Source organism: Daucus carota, chromosome 6, assembly GCF_001625215.2.
Source record: "Daucus carota subsp. sativus chromosome 6, DH1 v3.0, whole genome shotgun sequence".
Lineage (NCBI taxonomy): Eukaryota > Viridiplantae > Streptophyta > Magnoliopsida > Apiales > Apiaceae > Daucus > Daucus carota.
Window position 1 is genome coordinate 3,977,622 of NC_030386.2, and position 24,139 is coordinate 4,001,760.

The 24,139-nt window shown below is 35.5% G+C and overlaps 3 protein-coding genes across 5 annotated transcripts; 1 reads left to right on the forward strand and 2 right to left on the reverse strand.

Moving 5' to 3' along the window:
- Positions 1-1,206: 1,206 nt before the first annotated feature.
- Positions 1,207-14,960, reverse strand: LOC108192867 (tip elongation aberrant protein 1). Of its 3 annotated transcripts, none has more exons than XR_010284525.1 (12): positions 14,681-14,960; positions 13,708-13,857; positions 13,399-13,566; positions 12,791-12,943; positions 12,509-12,661; positions 12,023-12,187; positions 11,720-11,899; positions 10,714-10,885; positions 10,395-10,596; positions 7,327-7,474; positions 2,112-2,261; positions 1,207-1,522 (listed from the first exon to the last, which is right to left on the reverse strand). XR_010284525.1 is itself a non-coding variant. In XM_064079584.1 (11 exons), exons 1-11 carry the CDS (start codon positions 14,865-14,867, stop codon positions 2,182-2,184), a joined length of 1,758 nt encoding a protein of 585 aa, XP_063935654.1. In that variant the 5' UTR covers positions 14,868-14,960; the 3' UTR covers positions 2,107-2,181. The 3 variants fall into 3 exon arrangements, 1 of the variants encoding a protein (XP_063935654.1); XR_010284526.1 differs by having other exon boundaries at positions 7,327-7,471; positions 14,681-14,959; XM_064079584.1 differs by lacking the exon at positions 1,207-1,522 and having other exon boundaries at positions 2,107-2,261.
- Positions 14,961-15,656: 696 nt separating this feature from the next.
- LOC108225636 (transcription termination factor MTERF15, mitochondrial-like) lies at positions 15,657-18,207 on the forward strand (the record flags this gene model as incomplete). The annotated part of the gene is made up of 3 exons (XM_017400565.2): positions 15,657-15,854; positions 16,646-17,255; positions 17,612-18,207. Coding segments are annotated over 2 exons (750 nt in total), but the record flags the coding sequence as incomplete, so codon positions are not given.
- A 21-nt stretch (positions 18,208-18,228) lies between these two features.
- LOC108225637 (ABC transporter B family member 25) lies at positions 18,229-23,136 on the reverse strand. Its single transcript, XM_017400566.2, has 17 exons — positions 23,007-23,136; positions 22,330-22,401; positions 22,218-22,253; positions 22,049-22,123; positions 21,800-21,924; positions 21,624-21,723; positions 21,325-21,496; positions 21,130-21,248; positions 20,897-21,007; positions 20,668-20,812; positions 20,093-20,225; positions 19,840-19,915; positions 19,647-19,712; positions 19,449-19,556; positions 19,113-19,220; positions 18,831-19,028; positions 18,229-18,724 (listed from the first exon to the last, which is right to left on the reverse strand). Exons 1-17 carry the CDS (start codon positions 23,064-23,066, stop codon positions 18,521-18,523), a joined length of 1,908 nt encoding a protein of 635 aa, XP_017256055.1. The 5' UTR covers positions 23,067-23,136; the 3' UTR covers positions 18,229-18,520.
- Between the last annotated feature and the right edge of the window lie 1,003 nt (positions 23,137-24,139).

Below are 24,139 nucleotides of genomic sequence, written 5' to 3' on the forward strand. Positions count from 1 at the left end.
ATTGTCATGAGTGTTTTTAGTATTTGAAACTATTTTTATGAAATATTATATGATAATATATTGTCATGAGTGTTTTTTATTATTATTATTTTTTTTGAAAATGAGAATAAATCTCAACGAGCATCGGCAATTCACCGTGATGATTCTTTCATTCAAGAAAGCTTATTATCTAACCGTCGGACATGCAAGATGACCGGGGAAATTTAGACAATAAAACTTTAATGTCCGAAAAGAAAAACCGGTTTTCTTCCAAGAATCCTGAAAATAATAAAACAAGAGAAACAAGAAGAATATAAGTCGATATATTTAACAGATTAAATTAAAATATTCCCACAATCATGATTACTCATGATTGAGACAATTAAGCTCTTAATTAAGACATAATAATAAGATATTAATATCCTTAATTAAGGCACAATTAACGCCCTCAATAAAGAGGCACAATTTACGCCCTCAATTACGAGGCAAAATTAACGCTCCGAGGCACAATTACGAGCCTCAATTACGAGGCACAATTTACGCCTCAATTAAGGCATAATTAGTGCTTTCCTTTCTGAAACCGGATCTCGTCCCAAAACCGCCAATGTAATTAGGCATAATTAAGGCATAATTAGTGTTTTTTATTATTTGAAATTCTTAAACAATGTAAGACTAATAGACTCCACAATATGTAGACTTCTAGTTACAAAAGATAAGTACCAAACCAAAAAATGTGAACAAAGAGTAAGAGTACAAATTATACCCATGTTGACTTATTATAGTATAGTATAGATAATATTAAATAATATTTTAATATTAAAATTCATCCAATTTTCACTCCGACTAATCCCCAATTTTTAATTAATCCTAAATTGATGACTCATTTGATTAGGTCGGATTCTCAAATTCCGTAACACTGAATATATGTAACTTTCAGTTAATATATAATAAATTTGACTGGTCAAAAGTCAAAACAGGTATCAGAAGATGGCGGGAGTAACATTTCATTTCTTAAAAAAATCCAAATTTTAGCTGTCAATGAGCCTAAACGGGCTCAAATATTTTTAAGAAAATCCAGCCCTGCATGGCTCGATCCAATCTCAAAAATTGGGGCCTAGTACAGCCTGTTGAATTTTTCAACCCCATCCTTGAACTCAAAGATGAACAGAAATGCAATTTTTATTCTCATTTTCTGAATGATTCTAGTGTAAACTTAAGCAAAAGGAATAAAAAAAAATGAGGGTGCAAGGATATAATGATTGCTTTGGTGATTATTCTAACTCCATTGCTCGTGATTTTTGACTCTGTTCTCTACCGTGTTACAAATAAAGTTCTACAAAAAAAAATCAAGGATCTAGCTATGTCCAAATGTTCCTCACTTGAGTCATAAAAAAATATCCTAATTTTTACAATCTTTGATCCAGCAAACTAAAGTCTCTAGTCAGCCAAAATTCAGGCATGAGGTTGTGTACCCACCTGGATCCGATGAAATGCAGATGAATTTGTCTGCTAAACTCCGAGCAACCTCAGAATGTTTTGTTTACTGCAAAGAGACATGATTACACTTAAAGTTAATAATTCCCATTAGATGCTAGAAAGGGAACTAGTACCAGCTACTTACTATGATCCCGTTTGACTGACCTTATGACTTATGACTTAACGTGATTTGTGATGAGCTGAGAGCTTAAAATGTCTGTTTGGGTATTTTGACTTCCTAATGACTTATGGGTTATTAAAAATATAATTTAAAAAAAAAGTGATTAATGGGTAACTTAGACTTATGGGTAATTTTTATCAAAAAAGAAGTTAAAAAAAGTTAAGTCACCGAAAAAAGTATCTCAAACTAACTTCTGGCTTTAAGTCAGTTTCTGGCTTATTTCTTACTTTAAGTCGACTTCTCACTTATTACACAAATAGACATGTTTCAGGTTAAAGTAAGAAATGACTTAAAGCCTGGGCTTTAAGCCCAGGCAAACAGGCTCATATCTCGTGTTAAGGTAAATAATGCACTTAACTGAATCGTCGATGGAAAATCTTCGATAAAGAACTCTTTAAAATGTTCTAGCATTGTTTGAAAACAAACTTTGAAACTGAAACAGACAAAATGAAACACAACAGAGATCCGCCGTTACCTGTTTTTCTGGAGCAACTATTACTTTGCAATTACTGTACAAACTGGTCACCGTTAACTTGAGATATAGCCTATGAACCCAATTGGATGCTATCAGCTTTATGCAACAGATTGTTTGCAAACTGGGATTCAGCAGTCAAGGCTCTGCCATCTGGACACAAGAATGGGACAAATATTTTTCAGGTCTCAATTATGTTACATATAATGGCGGATGAAATTCATGTAAACACGCAAGGAGAAATTTATATATTGTAACCTTAAAGGTGGTTAAACTATTTAGCAAAAAAAAATATAATTTAGCAAAAACGAAGGTGGTTAAACTAACCAGACTTTACAAGAACCATAAATCTCACCTGTTATTGAGTATCCACTTCTGTCTGCCATAATAAATATGTTTGCATTTATAACATATATACACCAGTTCCACTTAGTTACAGTTAAATTAGACTGTGTAAGGTTTTATTTACCAATTACACTATATTTTATTCTCCAATTATACAAAAAAATTTAACATTTGCGCTTCACAATTTATTTATATATGGAAATATATCTACTCTTAAAATGCTTGCTATGCATAATGCTGTCAGTAGATTTAGGGGATACTAATTGACTATAATCAAGGATGCAAATCATCTGTGATTAGCAGTTCTGATAATATAATCAGGCTGTCATTATAGATACTAATTAGCAGATTGTGAGAAGATAATTAGGATATATTTAGTTATAGTAATTAGCAGATACTCCGAAGATAGTTAGGCTATAATTATGGCATAATGTATGTATCTCTGGTGTATATAACTGAATAGAAATACAAAGGAAAGGAAATTGAATCCAACTTTGACATGGTATCAGAGCCATAAACATTTTTGGGTTAAATTTTTCAGTTTCTATAGAATTATCTTGTTTCCTGGGAAAACTTTTGGTTCAGCAAATAAGTGCTGATTTTTTAGTTCTGTACTAAGGATAATGTCAACCAACAATCTTGCTACACAATCTGCTACACAATCTGCCATACAACAAACCAACATACCTGATCAGGCAATTGCTTATGCAGCTCAAGGAAGAGGGAAAGGCAGAAACATGCAACAAGTTCAATGTTATTCTTGTAAGGAATTTGGGCATATTGCAGCCAACTGTGCAAAGAAATTTTGCAACTATTGTAAGAAATCTGGTCATACTATTAAAGAATGTCGTACTCGTCCTCAAAATCGCCAAGCAAATGTAGGCCAAGCTGCGATTGGTAATCAAGCTGTAGTTGGTTCAGTTGCTGCTGAAAAATCAACTCTTACACCAGAAATGGTTCAACAAATGATTGTTTCGGCTTTCTCAGCCTTGGGTCTTCAAGGTAAGAATACTTCATCATCATTATTTTGGCTTGATTCAGGTGCATCCAATCATATGACAAGTTGCCCCAATACCTTACGTAATGTTCGTAATTATAATGGCACATGCAATATTCAAATTGCTAATGGCAGTCAATTACCTATTCAAGCAATTGGTGACATCAACTCTTCAGTAAAAGACGTGTTTGTATCTCCTGAACTTTCTACTAGTCTCATTTCAGTTGGACAATTGATTGATAATAACTGTGATGTGCATTTTTCTCGTGATGGTTGTGTTGTGCAGGATCAGGTGTCGGGGATGATACTCGCGAAGGGGCCTAAAGTTGGACGCTTGTTTCCTTTGCATTTTCCTATTTCTAATCCTATTTCTAATCCTATTTCTGATGTTGTTTCTTTGGCTTGTACTGCTGTGAATAAACATGGTGAAACATGGCATAGACGTCTAGGACATCCTAATTCTCATGTTTTGTCTCATCTTGTGAAATCTGGTTTATTGGGCAATAAAGATCAGTTTTCTTCTCATTTGTCTTTTGAGTGTTCAACATGCAAACTTGGTAAAAGTAGGTCTCTTCCTTTTCCAGCTAAAGGTAGCCGTGCTTTAAGGTGTTTTGATTTGATTCATAGTGATGTATGGGGCATCACTCCTGTTATATCTCATGCAAAATACAAATATTTTGTTACTTTCATTGATGACTATAGTCGATTCACTTGGGTTTATTTTCTTCACTCAAAATCTGAGGTATTCTCCATATTTAAGAAATTTGTAGCTCATGTGGAGACTCAACATTCAGCAAACATCAAAGTCTTAAGATCTGATTCCGGGGGTGAATACATGTCCCATGCATTCCATGATTTCCTCCAGGAAAAAGGTATTCTCTCTCAAAGATCATGCCCTTATACACCTCAGCAAAATGGGGTTGCTGAACGTAAAAATCGTCATCTATTAGATGTTGCAAGAACTTTATTGCTTGAATCATCTGTTCCTGCCAAATTTTGGGTTGAAGCCTTAAGTACGGCAACTTATCTAATCAATCGACTACCTTCTAGTGTCTTGAATTTTGAATCTCCATATTTTCGTCTTCATGGTAATCATCCTGAATATCTTGACATACATACTTTTGGTTGTGTTTGTTTTGTTCACTTACCATCTCATGAACGTCATAAACTTTCTGCTCAATCTATAAAATGCGCATTTATGGGATATAGCATTGCACATAAAGGCTTCATATGTTATGATGCTTGTTCTAATAAATTTCGCATTTCACGGCATGTTGTTTTCTTTGAAAATCAATCATATTTCACTACTCATGTTGAGCCTATGCCTGAGAACATTGTTCTTCCTAGCTTTGATGAATTAAGTACTACTCCTGAAAGATTCAAACCAGGATTAGTGTACAAGCGGAGCCGTCCAACTATGCCACTTCGTGAGCAGCATCAAGAACCTGATCCGGTACCAATTGACACACACAACATTACTTCCGAGGCTGCTCCTCGACGTTCTTCCAGAAATAGTAGGCCTCCTGATCGGTTTGGCTTTCCTCACACCTCACTTAATGCTACTCTTAATACTATATCTGTTCCTAACTCTTATGCTCAAGCTGCTTCTCAAGAATGTTGGAAACAAGCCATGCAAGAGGAAATCCAGGCTCTTCAAGAAAATCACACATGGGACATTGTGCCTTGTCCTTCGAATGTTAAACCCATCGGATGTAAATGGGTGTATTCAGTGAAGTTTAGGTCTGATGGCTCACTTGAGAGGTATAAAGCACGCCTTGCAGCTCTTGGAAATCGTCAAGAATACGGATTAAACTATGATGAAACGTTTGCTCCCGTTGCCAAGATGACCACTATCCGGACTGTTTTGAAAGTAGCTATTTCCAAAAATTGGCCTTTGAAACAAATGGATGTAAAAAATGCGTTCTTACACGGTGATCTAAAAGAGGAAATCTACATGACTCCACCTCCTGGCATGTTTACTACACCTTCATCAGATGTTTGTCGCCTTCGTCGCTCTATATACGGACTGAGACAAGCATCACGTACATGGTTTGATAAGTTCAGATCCACTTTGCTTGCTTCTCAATATTTACAAAGTCAGTATGATCCCTCTCTATTTCTACGCAAGACTTCTACTGGAATTGTTTTACTTCTGGTTTATGTTGATGATATCTTAATTACCGGGTCAGATTCTGAATTGATTTCTGAATTGCAACAAAACCTCAACACATCCTTTCACATGAAAGATCTTGGTTCCTTAAAATATTTTCTTGGTCTTGAGCTTCATCCAACTTCATCAGGTATATTGTTGAATCAACAAAAATACGCACAAGATGTAATTTCTTTGGCTGGTCTTGAGTCGTGCAATCCTGTTCTTACTCCTGTGGAGGTTAATCTCAAGCTTTCGAAGAATGAAGGAGAGCTTCTACCAGATCCATCATTGTATAGACAACTTGTTGGGAGTTTAAACTATTTAACAATCACTCGCCCTGACATCTGTTTTGCAGTACAGCAAGTCAGCCAATTTATGCAGGCTCCTCGTCATCTTCATCTCTCTGCTGTCCGTCGTATTATTCGATATCTAAAAGGCACTTCTTCACATGGATTATTATATTCCCCAGATCCTTCTTTAGAGTTGGCCGGATATAGTGATGCTGATTGGGCCGGATGTGTTGATACTCGTCGCTCAGTTACTGGATGGTGCATGTTTTTAGGTACAACCCTCATTTCTTGGAAAAGTAAGAAGCAAGGTAGAGTTTCCAAGTCTTCCATGGAGTCTGAGTATCGTGCTATGTCTGCTGCTTGCTCTGAGATAATGTGGCTTCGTGGGTTACTAGGCGAACTTGGCTTTCCTCAACTTCATTCCACCCCTCTTTATGCTGATAATACAAGTGCTATTCAGATCACTGCAAATCCCGTATTTCATGAACATACAAAACACATCGAGGTGGATTGTCATTCGATACGGGAAGCTTACGACAAACGCATGATTACTCTCCCTCACATTTCAACTAAACATCAAACTGCTGATATTTTCACAAAAGCACTTTCTCGGCCTCGACATCAATTCTTGATTGACAAATTGATGCTTCAGGATCTTCCAGCATCAATTTGAGGGGGGGTGTCAGTAGATTTAGGGGATACTAATTGACAGATTTATTGACTATAATCAAGGATGCAAATCATCTGTGATTAGCAGTTCTGATAATATAATCAGGCTGTCATTATAGATACTAATTAGCAGATTGTGAGAAGATAATTAGGATATATTTAGTTATAGTAATTAGCAGATACTCCGAAGATAATTAGGCTATAATTATGGCATAATGTATGTATCTCTGGTGTATATAACTGAATAGAAATACAAAGGAAAGGGAATTGAATCCAACTTTGACAAATGCATCAATCATGTATCAACAAGCCATTTACGTGAAACACTGTGAGCAAGAGGGTGCAAATCTGAATCTTAAGAAATGTCATTTATTAGAATCTATAATGCTGCCAATCTCTATATCTATGGCTATATAACATAATTAATAAAGATAAAAGATGCCATACACACACACCACACACACAAGTTTTAAACATGATAACAGAATAAGTGAAGGTTTATATATATCTACGATTTAAATGCGGAATAAATGCTCTCAGTAAAGCCATTAGTGTGTTATATATAGCAGGTGCATATAACACTGAGAGACATGTTAAAATCCCAGAGGAAGTCCAATTGTAAATAGATTGAATTAAGATTAGTGTGCATCTGAGAATGTCAGATGTACGGGTAGGGTAGCAAAGGAAAGCCGAAGAACAAGTACTCACAAGTCACAACTTACCAGACTATAGTCACTATACTTCCCAGTTCCAATTTATTCATACCTTGCTCAGGAGGTGAAGTGACAAGTGCAGCTGCCGCCGGCGTTTTACTTGCAGTGTCCTCAGAGTTGGAGTATGGTAAGAGAACTGTGTTATTCTTCTCCATAGCCACGTCAGGTGCAACTGATAGTTTAATATCACTAGGCGCCTGCTGAAGAGAAAACACAGAAAATGAACAAAGCACATAGGATATCAATATATCCAGCAGATGAGTACTGATTATATTACCAATCAAGGTAAACAATTCATGATAAAAATAATATGCAGCTTTGAATAGTTAACGTAACACAGTAATCTTCTTACTGAAGCTCTTAATTTAGTACAAAACTCATAAGGTTAACATAGTTTTTGATGATAATTTCCACTTTCTTTATTACTTCCACCACCGCTTCAATATTTGTCGCCTCTCTCTCACTCTCCTCTTCACATCTTCTCTCTATTTTCATCGCAAGTGCCAGACTTCAGGTCTTAAACCTAAAGCTGACGACCCATTTCTCCCCAATAATGTTCTTTACTCTTTATTTAAATCTCACGACGATTCATTTTTGGGCACAATAAGTGAAGATAATGCAAAGAAATGGGATGAATTTGAACCGAAGAGTCAGGGAGACGATAAGAAAAATCATTCTCACATGTCACTATAATGTGGGTCTCTTCATCTCATTCTATATAATTCGAACCCCTCTTCCAACTGGTAGGTCCATCCTCACGGTGAAAGCTATTGAACTTCGTAAAATAAAATACAGAATTGTGTTAACTGTTCAAACTTCAAACCCATTACAAACTTGAGTTATTTTAGGAAACAATTTACAAGCATGCGCTAGCAAGATCACACAAAAAAAATAACGCCTTACTAGATATGCATAAAACGCATTTATTTAATGTGTTCTGTAACACATTTGATGATGCGTAACCTATATGCCACTAAAGTCCAACTTCCAAAATTGCGCTATTTGGGCATTTAATACTCAAATTTCGTGCTAAAAGGGCCAACACCTCCTTATAGAAGTAACCAAGGTTATTATAGCGCCAAGTCGAGCCTCAGCGCCCAGATACCTTGGAATCGACTAGTTGACAAGTCGCCCGACTAGTCGTAAAAAGTCGACAAGTCATTCTTATACATATTTTTACTAGATTTAATATATAAAATATAGTTGAATGCGCACATCAGTTTATAGTTTGAATCAAAAGTAAAAGATAATAAGCAACAGTGAGATGTATACGACGTAGCAGATTGTTAGTTCACATATAAATTGAAGTCAAAAAGTAGTGATAGGAAAGAAATAATAATGTGAAGTTTAAATGAAACAAAGATTAGATAGCCTGAAGCCAAAAAGTAGTGACAGGAAGGAAATAATAATGTGAAGTTGAAATGATACAAAGATTAGGGAGACACTGATATGTTGAAAATAAGTCGCCAGACTAAAGTCGTTGCTTGACTTTTTCTATAAAACAACTTGTCGACTAGTTGTCGACTAGTTGTCGACTAGTCGACGACTAGTCGTCGACTTGATAACAATGGAAGTAACATCAATAGATTTAATACATATGGTAATTACTATAATGTATTTACATATTTCTAAAATAACTTATAATTTATTGTTATTCAAATAGAAAATAATGTGATTAAGAGGATTTGATATATATGTTAACATATATAGGCAAGACTTTAGAGCATATACACAAGTTCCCTATAAAACTTATCAACTTTCTATATTGTATTTTGTTAAACAATGAACTGATATATGATCTTTCATTTTCAGCAACATTATCCTTAAGGTATCAAATGACAAGCTGGATGTGCTTCTTCCTGTTAATTATTAGTTAATTAAGCAGCCTGGTCCTTTTCTTACTCAATCCAGTAAAAGACAACATTAAGTGAATTATATTAGTTCTAAATTCCTACGACTACTGATTTTAAATATTAGCTATATTGATATTCCTCATCACCTAAACAATATAAAATAAGGAGGTTATTCAACCAATATAAGCAAATCATCCTGCCCTGATAGGTTATAAATCAATATACCAAAGAATATTTACTTAAACTAGAACGCTGATTAAATAAGAACCGAACTATTGATGATGATATTATACTATAAAGAAGGTTACAACATATTACACCTCACAGATAAACAACGTAAACAGATAATATACAGAATAGCAAAATTTGATGCAAAGACGCCATCTCTAAACATTAAAAAAATATACAAATATATAACGAAAGACCCAAGTGAGGTGATAGGGCAACAAAGAGGAACTACAAAAGAAAAACAGAATATATTGGTATATGCATATAAATAAGTATTAGAAACAATTGTTAAGTACCAAATTAAATACTTAAAGCAAATATTATCAATTCAAATAAACAAATACAAAAAAAAAAAAAAAAGACATAAGCTATACAATCAAGTACTTAATTACCTTTAACAAAAAAGCACAAAGAGATTATAAGTTAAACATAAATCATTTCTCAAAAAATAATAATGGTTGCACTCCAGTACCATATTGTACTTTAACTTATCTATATCATTCATTATATTGTTTATTATTGTCAGTTTGTGGCTTTTAATCATTTAGTTTGTGGCTTTTACATGATACTTTTAAACACTTTCATTATATTCTGTATGTAAGACTTCAAAGTTCCATTATACTTCACTTTTTGTATTTTAAAAAGCAATTGTATTTTGTCTAAGATATATAATTATATATGTAAAATGATTATTATTATTAGAATCTAGGTATGCTTGTGTTAATTTAAACAAGGAACTAACAACAATCACCATCATTTTTCACTCACGTACCTGCGACTACCTATTTAGAAATAACACATAGATAACAATATTATCGAAAAGAATAGTGCACCAATGACAAAGACATATCTTCCAGCATACACCACTTCTCCAAAAGGCAACAAAGGGCTAGTCTGCCTAATGTTCCTAGGCGGTTCCATAATATTCTTTGGTTCTTTAATTGTTTTAAGAAACTGAAAGGCTACTACTATTATAATAATAATAAAAGTCCAAATGTCATGACAGCCACTTCCCAAGAGAAGGGAGCTATTTATTAACCTCATAAAGATGAGCAGCATCAGATACCACCACATTTGAAGAAGTATTAGCTTGAATCTGGTTATCAGGCAATACTGAGTTCTCCGGAGCACCATCTGCCTGCCTATCATTCAATACTTCTTGCATGCTTGATATCGGAGAATTGTTTAAATTGTGATCTTCTTGTGCATTAGAACCACCAACCTCCACCTGATTTTGTTTCCTAATTGAAGTGTAAAACAACCATTTAAATAACAAATTTCTAATAAAAATACAAGTAAGGTTTTGTATATAATATTCTGCTAGTACTATGGGTTGAGAAAAAGTGCAATATACGGACCTCAGAAGATCATTAGCACCTGTCTTTGTGGAGAACAGCACTCCACGAAGAGTCTTTCCATCGATTACAGTTTCAATCGTAAAGCCATCTGACAAGCAAGTAGTAACCTGTGCTTGAAATGTACTCTTCCCTGGAGGAGCTTGGTATTCATGCAAATGAATGTTCTGTCTCCCTGCAATAATTTCATGGTTACCAGATTCAAAGATAGTAAGTCTAATTCATCCATATGACCACATAAGCTGACTCCATTTAGCTTATATGTAAAAAGTACTAGAAGTCATACCGGAAAGAAGCACTTGGACAATAACAAAATGCTAAAACCCACAGACCGAGGCACATAGCTAAGAGCTTAAAATAGACCCGAAACAGTATAAAATTTCTGTTTTATGCAAAATTATGAATGTGAAAACCTTACTCGCCCATACTTAACAATCTAATGCATTGTCAAAAAAAGACCATACCCTACACAAAATTAAAGTATTTAGATAGGTACATCCATATCAAAAAAAAATTGTGAGTCTCTGCGCGACTGCTAGCAGTTGCTTCATGCTTGGCTATAAGCCTTTATGGGGTACTAGGAAGTACCCTCTTGGTTACCCAAAAAATATGTAGGCCATTATTTGGTTTTTAATTATTAATTACATGGAATGTGGAACATTTCCCACTGGCAGTGCGAATGATCATCATAACTGTTGGTCAATAGGATGCATCCGTGTTTTACGAGTCCTACCCCCATTTTTAAACTTAGATGAAGTGTCTTCATATTCTTATATATTTTGGCGTTCACCTCTATTTCCTATATTCTCAATTGACATGCAATGAACAAATTAGTTACTACATTCATCATGAACATTCGAATTAGAAATAGGATTGTTTTTCTTTTTACACCGGCAAGGAGTTTAGCACATATAATTACAGAGGTCATTAGAAACTCTATAAAGCACCCATAGCAAGTAAAACTAATTGCAAGACAAGAATTTATTCTAAGAGAAAATAAAGTCCTTACTCTGTTGGACAAAATTTGTTGCAGGAACAGACTGATAAGCATAATTCTGGGTCTCAGGTTTGACCAGGGCTTTATCATACACAGGAGTAAGAGTGCTCTCTTGGCATTTCAACTTCAGCTGCTTTCTTAATGATAACTTCTCTACCCTCCGTTCATCCCGCTCAGGCTCCGTTAAAATTCCTATTATTGATCAGTTTACACCATCAGATTCCAGGAATAACAAACTTATAAAACTCTTACAAGATCATCTTGCAATGAACAAAAAGTTACAGTTTTGTGAACACAAAAAGTTGGCATAAGAACCTGTCCTTAGATAGTACATGTCATCTAGTGCTTCAAGATTCTTATTGCATCCACCAATAAAGACAAGGACACCTCCATTCGTTGGATCCAAACTATCACCAGCCATAGAAAACCTAGCTGAAGGCCCATCTCCCGTGGTCATCACTTTGGTCCAATATCCTGTTTCTGCAAAATGAGTGCCAAGTTAGTATGCGAATAATGTAGAGAGATGTTAGATTCGGATTCTGACTAAACAGTAAGAGCATTGCGGTTGCAGAGGCTGCAATTATTTTTATCTCAACAGATGCTATGTTGTAAAGAGTCGGATTCAATTTAAAGAAACAAGTCTATCCCAATTATAGTATGAACAATCATGTCATTCCTTCTGATTGAATTTGCATATTGAAAATTTTAAAGCCAATTCTTTTTATTGCAAGACAAAAGGAGGGAATTGACGGTTAAATACATAGAAAAATATTCAGAGCACACATGAATTTTGTTGCATACCAAAATCAAGATTATAAATGTCATCGTATAAGTTCTGTTCATCAGAGAAACCTCCAAAGACAAACAAATTCTTGCCCAACGCAACAGTAGTGTGTCCAGCTCGAGGCGGCATCAGCTGACCTAAAGTGTTTACCTTCCCCCAGATAAGAGTATCTACATTAAGCAAATAACACAATTTACTAATCATACTACCAGATATTATGTTCAAAGAATAAAAAGCAGAATTAATTCAAAATGTGCTCGGCTTTATGACTGACTGCTAACAACACATGTAGCTATTACCTGTATCAAGAAAATGGACATCGGATAGATAAAAATTATCTAAATCTTCTCCACCAATCACAATAATTTTATTCTTCCAAGATGAGCAGGTATGGCTGTTACGCTTGGCTGGTGGGGTGCCTGATGTTACAGCACGCTTCCATACAAATGTCTCTGAGATAATACAGTGCAAGTATAAAAATCTCATTCCTGTCGATTACGAGCATGATACTAAAGTATACTAACATAGAACCTCCAATTAACAAAAATTTCAACCTTTAAATAGATTAGAAAACAATCAAGAATGGACTTAACAATATAGAAAATAAAACTAACACACAAATGACAAGAATATATGTTCGCTCAAATTGTTATCGCCACCATTAGACAAAACAAAAACCCTTAAATTAATCGCCACCATTAGACGAGAAAACCTTGAATTAAATACAGAAAAATTGCTGTATGGAAGAAACTATTTACATGTGTCATTTCTAAAGTTGAGGGCCAAGGCTTTGTCCTGGCCTGGCTATGCCTAATATCGGCCTTGATAATTACCGATAAATAAAGAATAATTACTGTTTAGAAGAGAGTGAGGTGATTACTAATGTCCAGAATGCATAAAGGCTCACCAGTATTTAGTATGTAAAGATCATCATAATATTCTTCATGAGAACCGCTAGAAGACTTTCCACATCCACCAAATATAAAAAGCCGTTTACCAACAAGCGCAGCACTATGGCCTTCCCTAGCCTCTGGTCCCTCACCTCTTATACATGGTGAACTCCATGTGTTCAAAGCTGTAACATTTATCACAAAACAAAATTTTGAAGCATGAATACAGCTTACAAAAACTATGTGCATTTATAAATAAAAAAAGTTATCCCAACTAACAATTATATTTACAGATACAAGTATATAGAAGCAGAAAGGGAACTCACAGGTGTCAAATATGTGCAAATCCTTAAGCGGCTGTGATCCATCCGTGCCTCCAAAAATGAACAGATAATCTTCGACTGTTGTACAACTGTGGCTATCCCTTGGCTTAGGAGGTTCACCGTTTGTCACAGGCTCACTCCATGTCCTGTTAGCTGATAATGGTAATAGACGAAGTTAAACAACTAGATTAACTTTCTAAAACATAAGGGGTTGAAGAAGTAGCAAACACCATGACAAATAACCTCAAGGCCGCTTGTTTGTTCCGGACTAAACATTGTCAATAAAGAAACATAACTCCATATACAAAACATTAAAACTCAAAACGAATGTGTATATATAAATATATACAAAGCTCATGCACATACAAATGTTTGCCACCATCATTCGCTTGCACAATTTATGGTGTACTATATTTAAGTAATTAAAGCAGCAACGAAACAACCATCCATGTTCAACTAAACGAATCTCAGTATATCAAACTCAACAACATATGAAACATAAGAACATACAAGTGTTTCCCGAGCTTATTTGTCAGGTTGAACCTTCATGTGCATAAAACTGTTTTGCAAGAAAATTAAAATTACTCTATGGGTCCCATTACACATCAGGCATTCATAATACCCTTGTAAAATCACCAGTACACCCCCACTTCAAAATTAAAAAAGCACTCACATCCCGGAACTTGACATAAAATTCATAGAAAATTATTCTTTATCATTCATCATTATGAAACCAGTAATTTCTTTTTGGACCCCCCAATTTTTTGTTGGTCTTACTCTTCATTGTAACCCTCCTAAATTCAAAATTCACCAATAAAATTCCAGAATCTTACACTCTCACTGAAAAAACCCAACAAAACCCAGATACAAAAACATCAAAACAACAACAATCTATACACACAAATTAAAATTACTACATGACCAAAGAAAAAAGATCAAAACTTTACAATCAAGAAAATTGTATCAAGAGACTTACCAGTGTCAAAGATGTGGATTTTATTAGTCTGGCAATTATCTTCACCATACCCACCAAACACATAGAGGAATTTGCCACCTCCAATGGAGTTACAGGTGTGACCCCACCTTTTCCCTGGCCCAGAACAGGGGGGACCCACCAGCCCTTCACCATTCTTGGTCTGAATTTCAAGCTTTTCCCACCTCATTTTCCCCAAAAAGATTCGATTTTCCAGCGATTAAAATAGAGATGAGCTTATGGGGTTTGCTGTTTAGATTTGATTTATGGAGTGTCTAATTTAACTGTGTAGTTTGTGTATACTGTGGAGATATAACAAGGGTAGTTTCGGAAGATACTGTGTAGTGGACCCTACGAGTCTTGGGCCCATGATAGTGGATTTGAATTTTGGGTTTCAAAATATTGTTTTTACCAGATTAGTCCCGTGTGTATATACACGGGTTACATGAAAATATAATTAAATTGTTTATTAGAAAAATGAACTATTATTATTTTAAATAATTTAAATATATATATTCATATAATCTTTTAATATTATATTCTATATTAATATTAAAATTTATATCTTTACTTAAGAAAATATTAAAATAAATATCCATTGATTAAAAAAATCAATATTAACAAATGAAACTATCCGACCAGAAACTAGTAGTTGGCTTCACTATACTGCTGGACTACGTAACTAGAATTCTAGAAACCAGAAAATTGGTAGCTGTAACTTAGACTTTGGGGTTACCTGGAACCTCTATTTTAAAAGTCGGTGATTAATCATGATTAATCACTGATTAATCCATGTTCCGTAACTCGCCGAACTGATTAAATCTCCGATTAATCACCGATCAATCCGATTAATCCCCGATTCATCTTTGTTCCGTAACTTCACCGATTAAGTTCGATTTACGCTTTTTACAACACTGTTAAAACCAGTATCGACTTTAACAAAGACAGCATTTTGGACTCAGAGGAGGGGTATTGAATTATTGATTGGGTTTTTGGCAAATTTCCTGAGGTTTTATCGTTTGGAATGGAAAATAGGCTGATACAGTTGATGAGTGAATTTAGGGATTTAGGTTATAGTCGGGGTGAGGTTAAGAAAGGGATTGTAAGAGACCCGAGAGTTCTTGGGTTAGAAGTAGGAGAGCTTTCTCAATGTTTGAGGATGCTGAGGAGTAGGGGTGTTCGCGGTGCGGGCGGTGCGGTTTTTTCCTAAAACCGCGAACCAACCCGCGTATGCGGTTTGGGAAAATTCATAAACCGCAACCACACCGCGTGATATAAAAACCGCGTAAACCACACCACAAAATTGCGGTGCGGTGTGGTGCGGTTCATGCGGTTTGCGTGGTTTATACATTCAAAAAAATTATACTTTTGAATGACAATATAAATATAATTTTAAACTATATGTATTTTTAATTTTTATAATATGTGTATACACACACGCACTAATTTAGAGTTACGACACTCATCAAAAGAAATATAAACTAAAATATGAGTATGATAATGATGAAGATGAAAAGATTTCAACACTGAAAAGTTGTTTTATAGAAAACAAATATAATTATAATATTTAATTTGTCGTCTTAAAACTAACCTTAATTTGTATTGTAAAATTATTAAAATTAAGTTCAGTAACTTGAATATATATATATATATATATACACACACACACATACATACATACATATAAGAGATAACATCATAATAAATAGTCTATCTATATAATATAAATATTTGTAATTATATGTGATATATTTTTATATATTAGAAAATAGCGGTGTGGTGCGGTTTGAACCGCGCACGTATAATGTCAAACCGCAACCCGCACCGCACCGCGCGGTTTGTTAAAATTTCAACCCGCAACCGCACCACGAAAAAGAAAAACCGCATTTTGCGGTGTGGTGCGGAGCGGTGCGGGCGGTTTATGCGGTGTGGGCGGTTTGATGAACACCCCTACTGAGGAGTTTGAAGTGTCGACTTTCAGTAAAAGAGGAGATATTTAAGGAACGAACTTTTAGGGCCGGGTATGAAGTGAAACTGAGGATTGATTGCCTATGCAAATATGGATTGATACGCAGAGAGGCTTTTAGTATTATTGGGAGGGAACCAAGGGTGATTTTATATGATGTAAAGGAAATTGAGAAGAAGATTGATTTTTTGTTAAATGAGATGAAATTTGATGTTCAGTGGCTACTGGATGTTCCAGAGTATCTGGGAATCAGTTTTGAGAAACAGATTGTTCCGCGGCACAATGTCATTGAGTATTTGAGATCGATAGGCGGGCTTGGTGATGAGGTGGGATTAAAGTCTTTAATTAAGCTTACTAGATTAAAGTTTCACAATTTATATGTGAAGCCATACGCAGAGTGTGAAAAAATATATGGAAGATTTCCAGAACAAGTTAACCAAAAAAATCAGCATCCTGTCGGGATGTGGAAACTTTTTAAACCACAGAAGTATCCACAGTCCAAGGAAGATGCAAAAAACATAAGGTCTATGGAACCAGGAAAACTGAAAAAGTAGTCTCTCCAAATTTGAAGGGACAAATGCCGCATGGAAGCTTCATTTCAACATTTTGAAGGTATATTATCTATCCTTGTTAAAATCTTTTTTCCTTAAAGATTATTTGAGTTAAAATGCTTCTCAGGTATTGTATTCATGATAGGAATCTTTTGAGAAGTTAGATGTGATGTAATTAGCCTCCAAGGCAGCTGCAGGTTGCGGTTTATTTGATATTAACATGTATTGACGTAATTTCATGTTAAGAATTGAGTTTATAGTAATTTCATTTGGCTTATATATACATGGCATCTTATATATATTGTAATTCTTGTTACTAAGTACCTGCCTTACCTATATCTAGCAGTAGTCAATTTTCTGTTCCTATCCCCTGCGTTATAATGCCATTTTTCAACTCATTTTGCATGTTTTCTTCAGGGGAGTTAACAACATGAAGTGGCTGGAAAATGCTGTTTTGCCACCCTACTATTCTGCTAATTAGTGGTGACTGTTTGCATATATTGCAAGTGATCATTATTAGGCATGCTAACAAAATTTATCATGAAATCCAGTACTCTCGACAGCATAATGCATATCTTTAGTTCAGTACTAAACCAATGCAACCCTATCCATAGTTTTTATTTGGTGATGAAGCAAACAAGCAGTAACGAAAGATTATTGACGGAGGAGGGAATCTCTCTTTAGACGATTACGGACGACTGTGTGATTGTTTTCTCCCAAGCTGGATGACTCAAGCTCACAATTGACAGGAGAAGAATGTGGAAGCCTGTTTGAGACTTTCCTTTGATGTAGTAACAATAGCTCTGTATAGTCATATATGTATACGGTGTTAGCCTGGCTATTTTTGTATTAGTCTTACTTCGTGTATAGTTTTAGGATAATATTTGGAGAGGATCATGGCAAGGGAGCTGATAGAGCATTTCTTTTTATAGTCTGCTTCTTTGCAGATATGCTTTTGGTGCTCCTTCCGGATTTTATATATGTCCTGCCTTGTTATCAAAAAAAAAAGTTGTGGTTTTGAAAGAGGATATCAATTTTGCAAAGTAAATTCAGAGGTGATACAACAAATGCAACTTCAGTATGAGGTATATTAAAATTGCTAATAACAAGTACTGAATTTCCTATATCTCCCCATCCTACCTTTATTTATACACAAAGTAATGACAATAACAATAAAAAAAATTCTAGAACACTTAATAATAATGGCAGATAAACCTAATCTGCATGTTGTACTTGTAACAGAAGTTATAAGTGCAATTTGCTCAGTAAAAGACCCAGAGTTGCATCTTGCAGCAGCAAATTATATGCATGTGCAGGCAGCAGTGTCTAAACTTCAGTCTTTGGTCCTTGTAATTGTCTCTTGACCAGTGCACTGTAGATACCATTCTTGTCAAGAAGCTCTTCATGTGTCCCCCTTTCCACGATCTGACCATCGGAAACAACTGCCACGATATTTGCAGTTTTAACTGTCGAAAGTCTATGTGCAATGACCAGGACAGTCCTGCCATTCATCAGGGAATCCATGGCATCCTATTAATACAAAATAATGTGAAGATTCCTTAGACATATGATGGAGCAAAAATTAAGGTTTGTGGTTGAGCTAGTGTATTTCTATAGATTTAAGTGTTGTTTGCACCTGAACCAAGTATTCACTTTCAGCATCAAGCGCACTAGTGGCCTCATCTAACAGTAGAACCCTTGGGTTCATCAGAAGAGCTCTCGTGATTGCTACTCGTTGTTTCTGACCTCCAGAAAGCCGTATCCCACGTTCTCCAACAATGGTCTGGTATCCTTCAGGGAATTTGGAGATGAATTCATGGGCATTCGCCATTTTCTGCATGACATGAAAAAACAAGATCAGTCTCACTAGTTTGCTATCATGCTGCTGTATGAAGATACTAATCATCAAAACACTTACAGCTGCATTTTCCACGTCGATGCTGCTTGTCTTTCCTTCTAAACCATAGGCAATATTATCATAAATGGAGCAGTTAAATAGCACAGGTTCCTGGCTCACTATACTGATCTAGTGATGAATGCTAATTTTTGTCAGATACGAAAAAGTTGTGTAATCTAAGAGAATTATTATCATACACAGAACAGTTGAAAAGCACAGGTTCATGGCTTACGATACCTATCTAGTGGCCAACATTTTTTTAGAAGTTATGAAAAATCAGTCATCTAAGAAGCTTCTACTTCAGAAGCATTGTACAGTAAAGATATTCTGCAGAAGAGGAATTAATAACAACCTTACCTTTCTGTGAAGATGATCGTGTAATATGTCAACTATAGGAACTCCATTAATCAAAATTTTTCCTTTAGTAGGGTCGTAAAACCTCTCAATCAAGTTTGCTATTGTTGTCTGCCATAAGAGAGTATAATGAGCTGATATAGAAACAGGGAGAGAAGTTAGATTGCTTGACAGATTTAAGGGTCATCAATGAAGAATCACCTTTCCGCCACCACTTGGACCAACGAGGGCAAGCTTTGTCCCCGGTTGCAGTTTCAGCGTTATACCCTGTGAATTTTGACATAATTTTATCCGGCCTTTCTAATAAGCAGCAAGCTGTATCTTCCATTAGTATTAAAAGTACCAATATATAAACGAAGATCCATAGAAGGAGTTATCAACGAAAGATGTCTACCTTCAGCACCGTGTGATCAGGTCGGGAAGGATAGGCAAACCAGACGTCCTCCAGATCCACTTCTGCATCTTCATCACTACAATTAGATATCACATTATTACTTCTGCATTCTTCAACTCTTTGTAACAGAAGACATAAAATTTAATACTTCAGACAAATAGAAAGGCAGAACATGGCTGTTAAAATTTTTGAGATAATTTCCCAAGTAATGTAGTCCTATTGTCAACGAGAGATGTCGCTTTGTAAAACTTACCCAAGAGGACACTTGTTTCCAGATTTTTTCATGGATGGAACACGATCCAGAAGCTGAAAAACCCTTCTACTCGCTCCAGCAGCTTTCATCACTACTGCATATAATCCTGACAGTCCCGATACAGATGTCCCAACTGCAAATTAAATGTCCAGTAAAAGGCGAATACTCTATATGACAAACTAAGAAATTTCTTCTTCTTTTTTTCTTGATAAGAAAAATGCTTAGTTCTTTTATTAGACCCTGCATTCGCTGAATGCCTGACAAATCCCGAGGCTGCATTTAACAAATATTTTATAAATACAGAAGTTTCCATTCACAGAATATGATTCTGCCTCGGGGTGTGAAGTGTCAACTCTGTAAACTTTCGACAGAGCTGACCATTATATTTACGGAGAGAGATGCAGCATGGAATTTGTCAGTTAGTTTGTAATTAGTTTACATGAGATATTACTACCGAAATTTTAAAATTTAAATCATGAAAAGTAAAATATCATTGACTGTGGTTTGTCAAGAATTTGATGCAATACTCACTGAGGAAAAAATAAAACTAATAAAACTGAGATTGACCTCCTTACCAGTGAGGCTGTAAAGGATGAAGGATGTCAGAGCACCCGGGGTCATAGAACCAGAAATTGTCAATCTAGCTCCATAAATCACCACAAAAATCACTGATAATGTTGATGATGCATGTAGACCACCATAGAAAAATCCCACTACTTTCTGCGGTATAACATGTTAGAAAAAAAGTTTTGTATTGGAAGAAAGATCTTTCTTTAGGAAGAGGGGAGACGACCAGAGACTCACAGCTTGTTGAAGTCCGAGCTTCAGAGTCTCATTGACTTTCTCTGAGTAGCGCGAAATCTCATATTCTTCCTTGGCAAACGATCTAACTGTTCGTATGGCACCAAAACTTTCCTGATAAACAATCACAACAATTGTTAAGAAATATTAATAATTGTGACGACTAGCAATGCATTTTAACAAGGGTAGCAAAACTCTTTTTTATTTAATTGCTAACTACAGCAAAAACGCAGAACCTCGGCTATAGATGCCGCTACAGCAGCTGCAGCTTGAGTCTTGTGGGAAAGCTCGCGAAGATATCTTCCAAATTTACGTACAGCAACAGTAACGACTGGAACAACAACTAAAGCCAACACTACAGAAAAAGAATGGTGAAATGGAGGCATTATGCAATAACTGTGTATAACCTGCATAGTTTAAAAAATAATTACATGTTAATTTCCAAGATGTTGAAAACATGAACCCAAGACCAATTGCTGCAGTAGAAAGGTTCCTTAAGGCTTCCGAAAGATTGGTTGTAGCAGCATTTTTAATGATCTGTGTATCTTCAGATAGCCGACTCAGGAGCTCCCCTGTTCTTGTAACATCATAGAATGCTATTTCCTGAGACATTATCAGTCACGGTACTAGTCCAATCTCAGTACTTCAACTTAAGTTTCCAACGCGATGGACAAACGAGGTCTGTAGATGGGATTTGTAGAAGGCTATTAGCGAAGACAGCTGACTTTACCTGATGCACAAGGTGACTAAACAAATTCTTTCTCAACCGAGCAACTACCCTTTCACTGACAGCAGTAAACATCCATGCGCGAATTGCTGCACTGATTGACCTACAAGGAGCCAAATATTTAATATCACAAGATTATAGAGCGGCAAATAGTGTACTGAGCTAGATAATGATCATACCCAACAACGACGACCAGAAAGATTTCTATTATAGTGTCTTTCACATCATTCCACGCTTCACTTTGCTGCTTATGAGTTTGTAGATCTCTTGACACGATATCAATAATTTTTCCGCCAAACCTTGGCTGCAGCAAGAACTCTATTATTTCAATACAACTCGTACGATATGCCACATATCTCCAAATCAGAAAAAAAAAATCATCATCTGTTGCTTTTTAATCTAAGAGGATGCAAGAGAGATTGACAGACTATTAATAAGCTTGACGTGGATGCGATCAGCAGTGCAACAATGGCAATAATTACGTATTTTGCCTCAGGTTTCGCCTGCAAACAAACTTAATGATTAACAGCCTCACGATTACAGGAATCTTATTTACATAGTTCATCAATCTACAGATGTAAACATGAATCAACTAACCACTGACAGTATTCTTGAGAAGCTCACATTGGCAGCCTGCAATTCCGGTTATAAGCACCTGCTACAAAACTTATCAAAACATAAACATAATAATTACAATCTTCATAATTACCGGGATTGCATCTCCATGCTCGAGGTCTGTCGCCTTCCCACTTGCAGCAACATCTTTTTTCTTTCTCCATCCCTAAGTAAAACTCCAAAATCAAGAACCATACATGACTTTACTCTAAGGTAAATCAGCAAAATATATTGTTCGAAAATTCTCCTACCAGACTTGGTACAACTTCAGCTTAAGCCTTAAAAAGGCCCGTTTGTTTGAAAATGAATAAAACTAGACGGCCTTGTGATGAATCATTCGTTCCTTAATATCATTCAAAGAAGGCCTTCTAGGATCATATATTATCCAACGCTATTTAAAATATTCAGTGTCTGCTTAAGCAATTTCGAAACAAATTTAGCGCTAGAATGTCATCTGCTCAGTCCTTAACATTGACAAAAATATGACTACTGTGAAATACAGACAGAATTCTAGTAATACAAATTGGGTATACGATATTGAACAAATCCTGATAAAAGACTATTAGTTGATCATTGAACACATAAATAGTTCTTAAACATGAAAAATAAACCACAAATCATGAGCCAACAATGTAAAATTCGTGAACTACCATGAATTTATACAAGAATCATACTACTTCACACTATAAAAACAGCAAAACAGCAGATAAACCAGTCCCAGATCAACAAAATAATCAGCAATCAAAAAACTTGGACATATATGAGACTTGCCATTTTATTAGATAAAGGAAGTCTACCACTCCCCAGCACGCCATGATCATGGCTATCCATTGCTTAAAATTTTCCTTAATCACTTATTAAAGAACATTATACAAAGTTTTCTAGCAAGAGCAAGACTATCTTGAACTGCTTACATTATAAAATCGATTATTAAATTCGACATGTTGATGTCGTTGACTTGTGTCACATGCTGATCAGCATATTCTGTACTCATTTCCAGTTTAAGTTTTTGGAAGCATACAGTGTTTAATATTTTGTTAAGCGTGATTAACTATATAAATTTAGTTAATTTGCAGAAGCTGGATCTCAGTTGTGTTTACTAGATTGTTTTTGTCTTAGACTAGAAAGCAGGGTCTTCAGATAGACCTCGAGCTCCTCCTCGGACTATATTTCCAGGTCACGCACACATGTTTCTACTAAGAAATAATACCATAAGTAAGCACCTAATTTATCAAAATTTAATAAATTCGAGGACTAAAATAAATTAGCATGTTTACCAAAACGAATAGAAGTCAGAATCTGTGATTGCTACTCTTACTCAGCCTGTGTGAAATTTGAAAAAGGCACGACAATGTGACACGGAGCCGCGGCGTAGAGGGGTTACTACTACTGCCAAGTCCACCGGAGAAAATGGCTCCTAGCTTAGAGAAGCTTCTCGGGGTTGGTGCAGGACTAACGATAGAATCATCTAGGCCATGAACAACATGATAATTATCTCTGCATATTTCTTGGGGAAGTAGCTCTACAGTGAGTAAATTAGCCTCTGTTTAGATTAGTTTCACCTTGAAAGCAATTTTGAGGTCTTGGTTCCATAATATGTCCATTTATTTGTTTATTTTAAAATATTTTCAGATGCATTATGATCTAGTACTTGAAAGGATAATATAAAAATATATAATTCTAACTACATTGAAGAAGTAACTCGATGATTATCATACTAGTAAATTGTTATATCCTAACAATATCATAGGGGAAGTAGCTCAACTGGTAGAGCATTAACATGTGGCAACAATGAACAAATTCTGGTCTGTTTCTTGCTGAAACAAGGTTTGAGGTTCGAATCCTCGCTTCTCCATGAATTTATTTTTATTGTTCGAGGTTCGAATCCTCTTCCACAAGAAGCT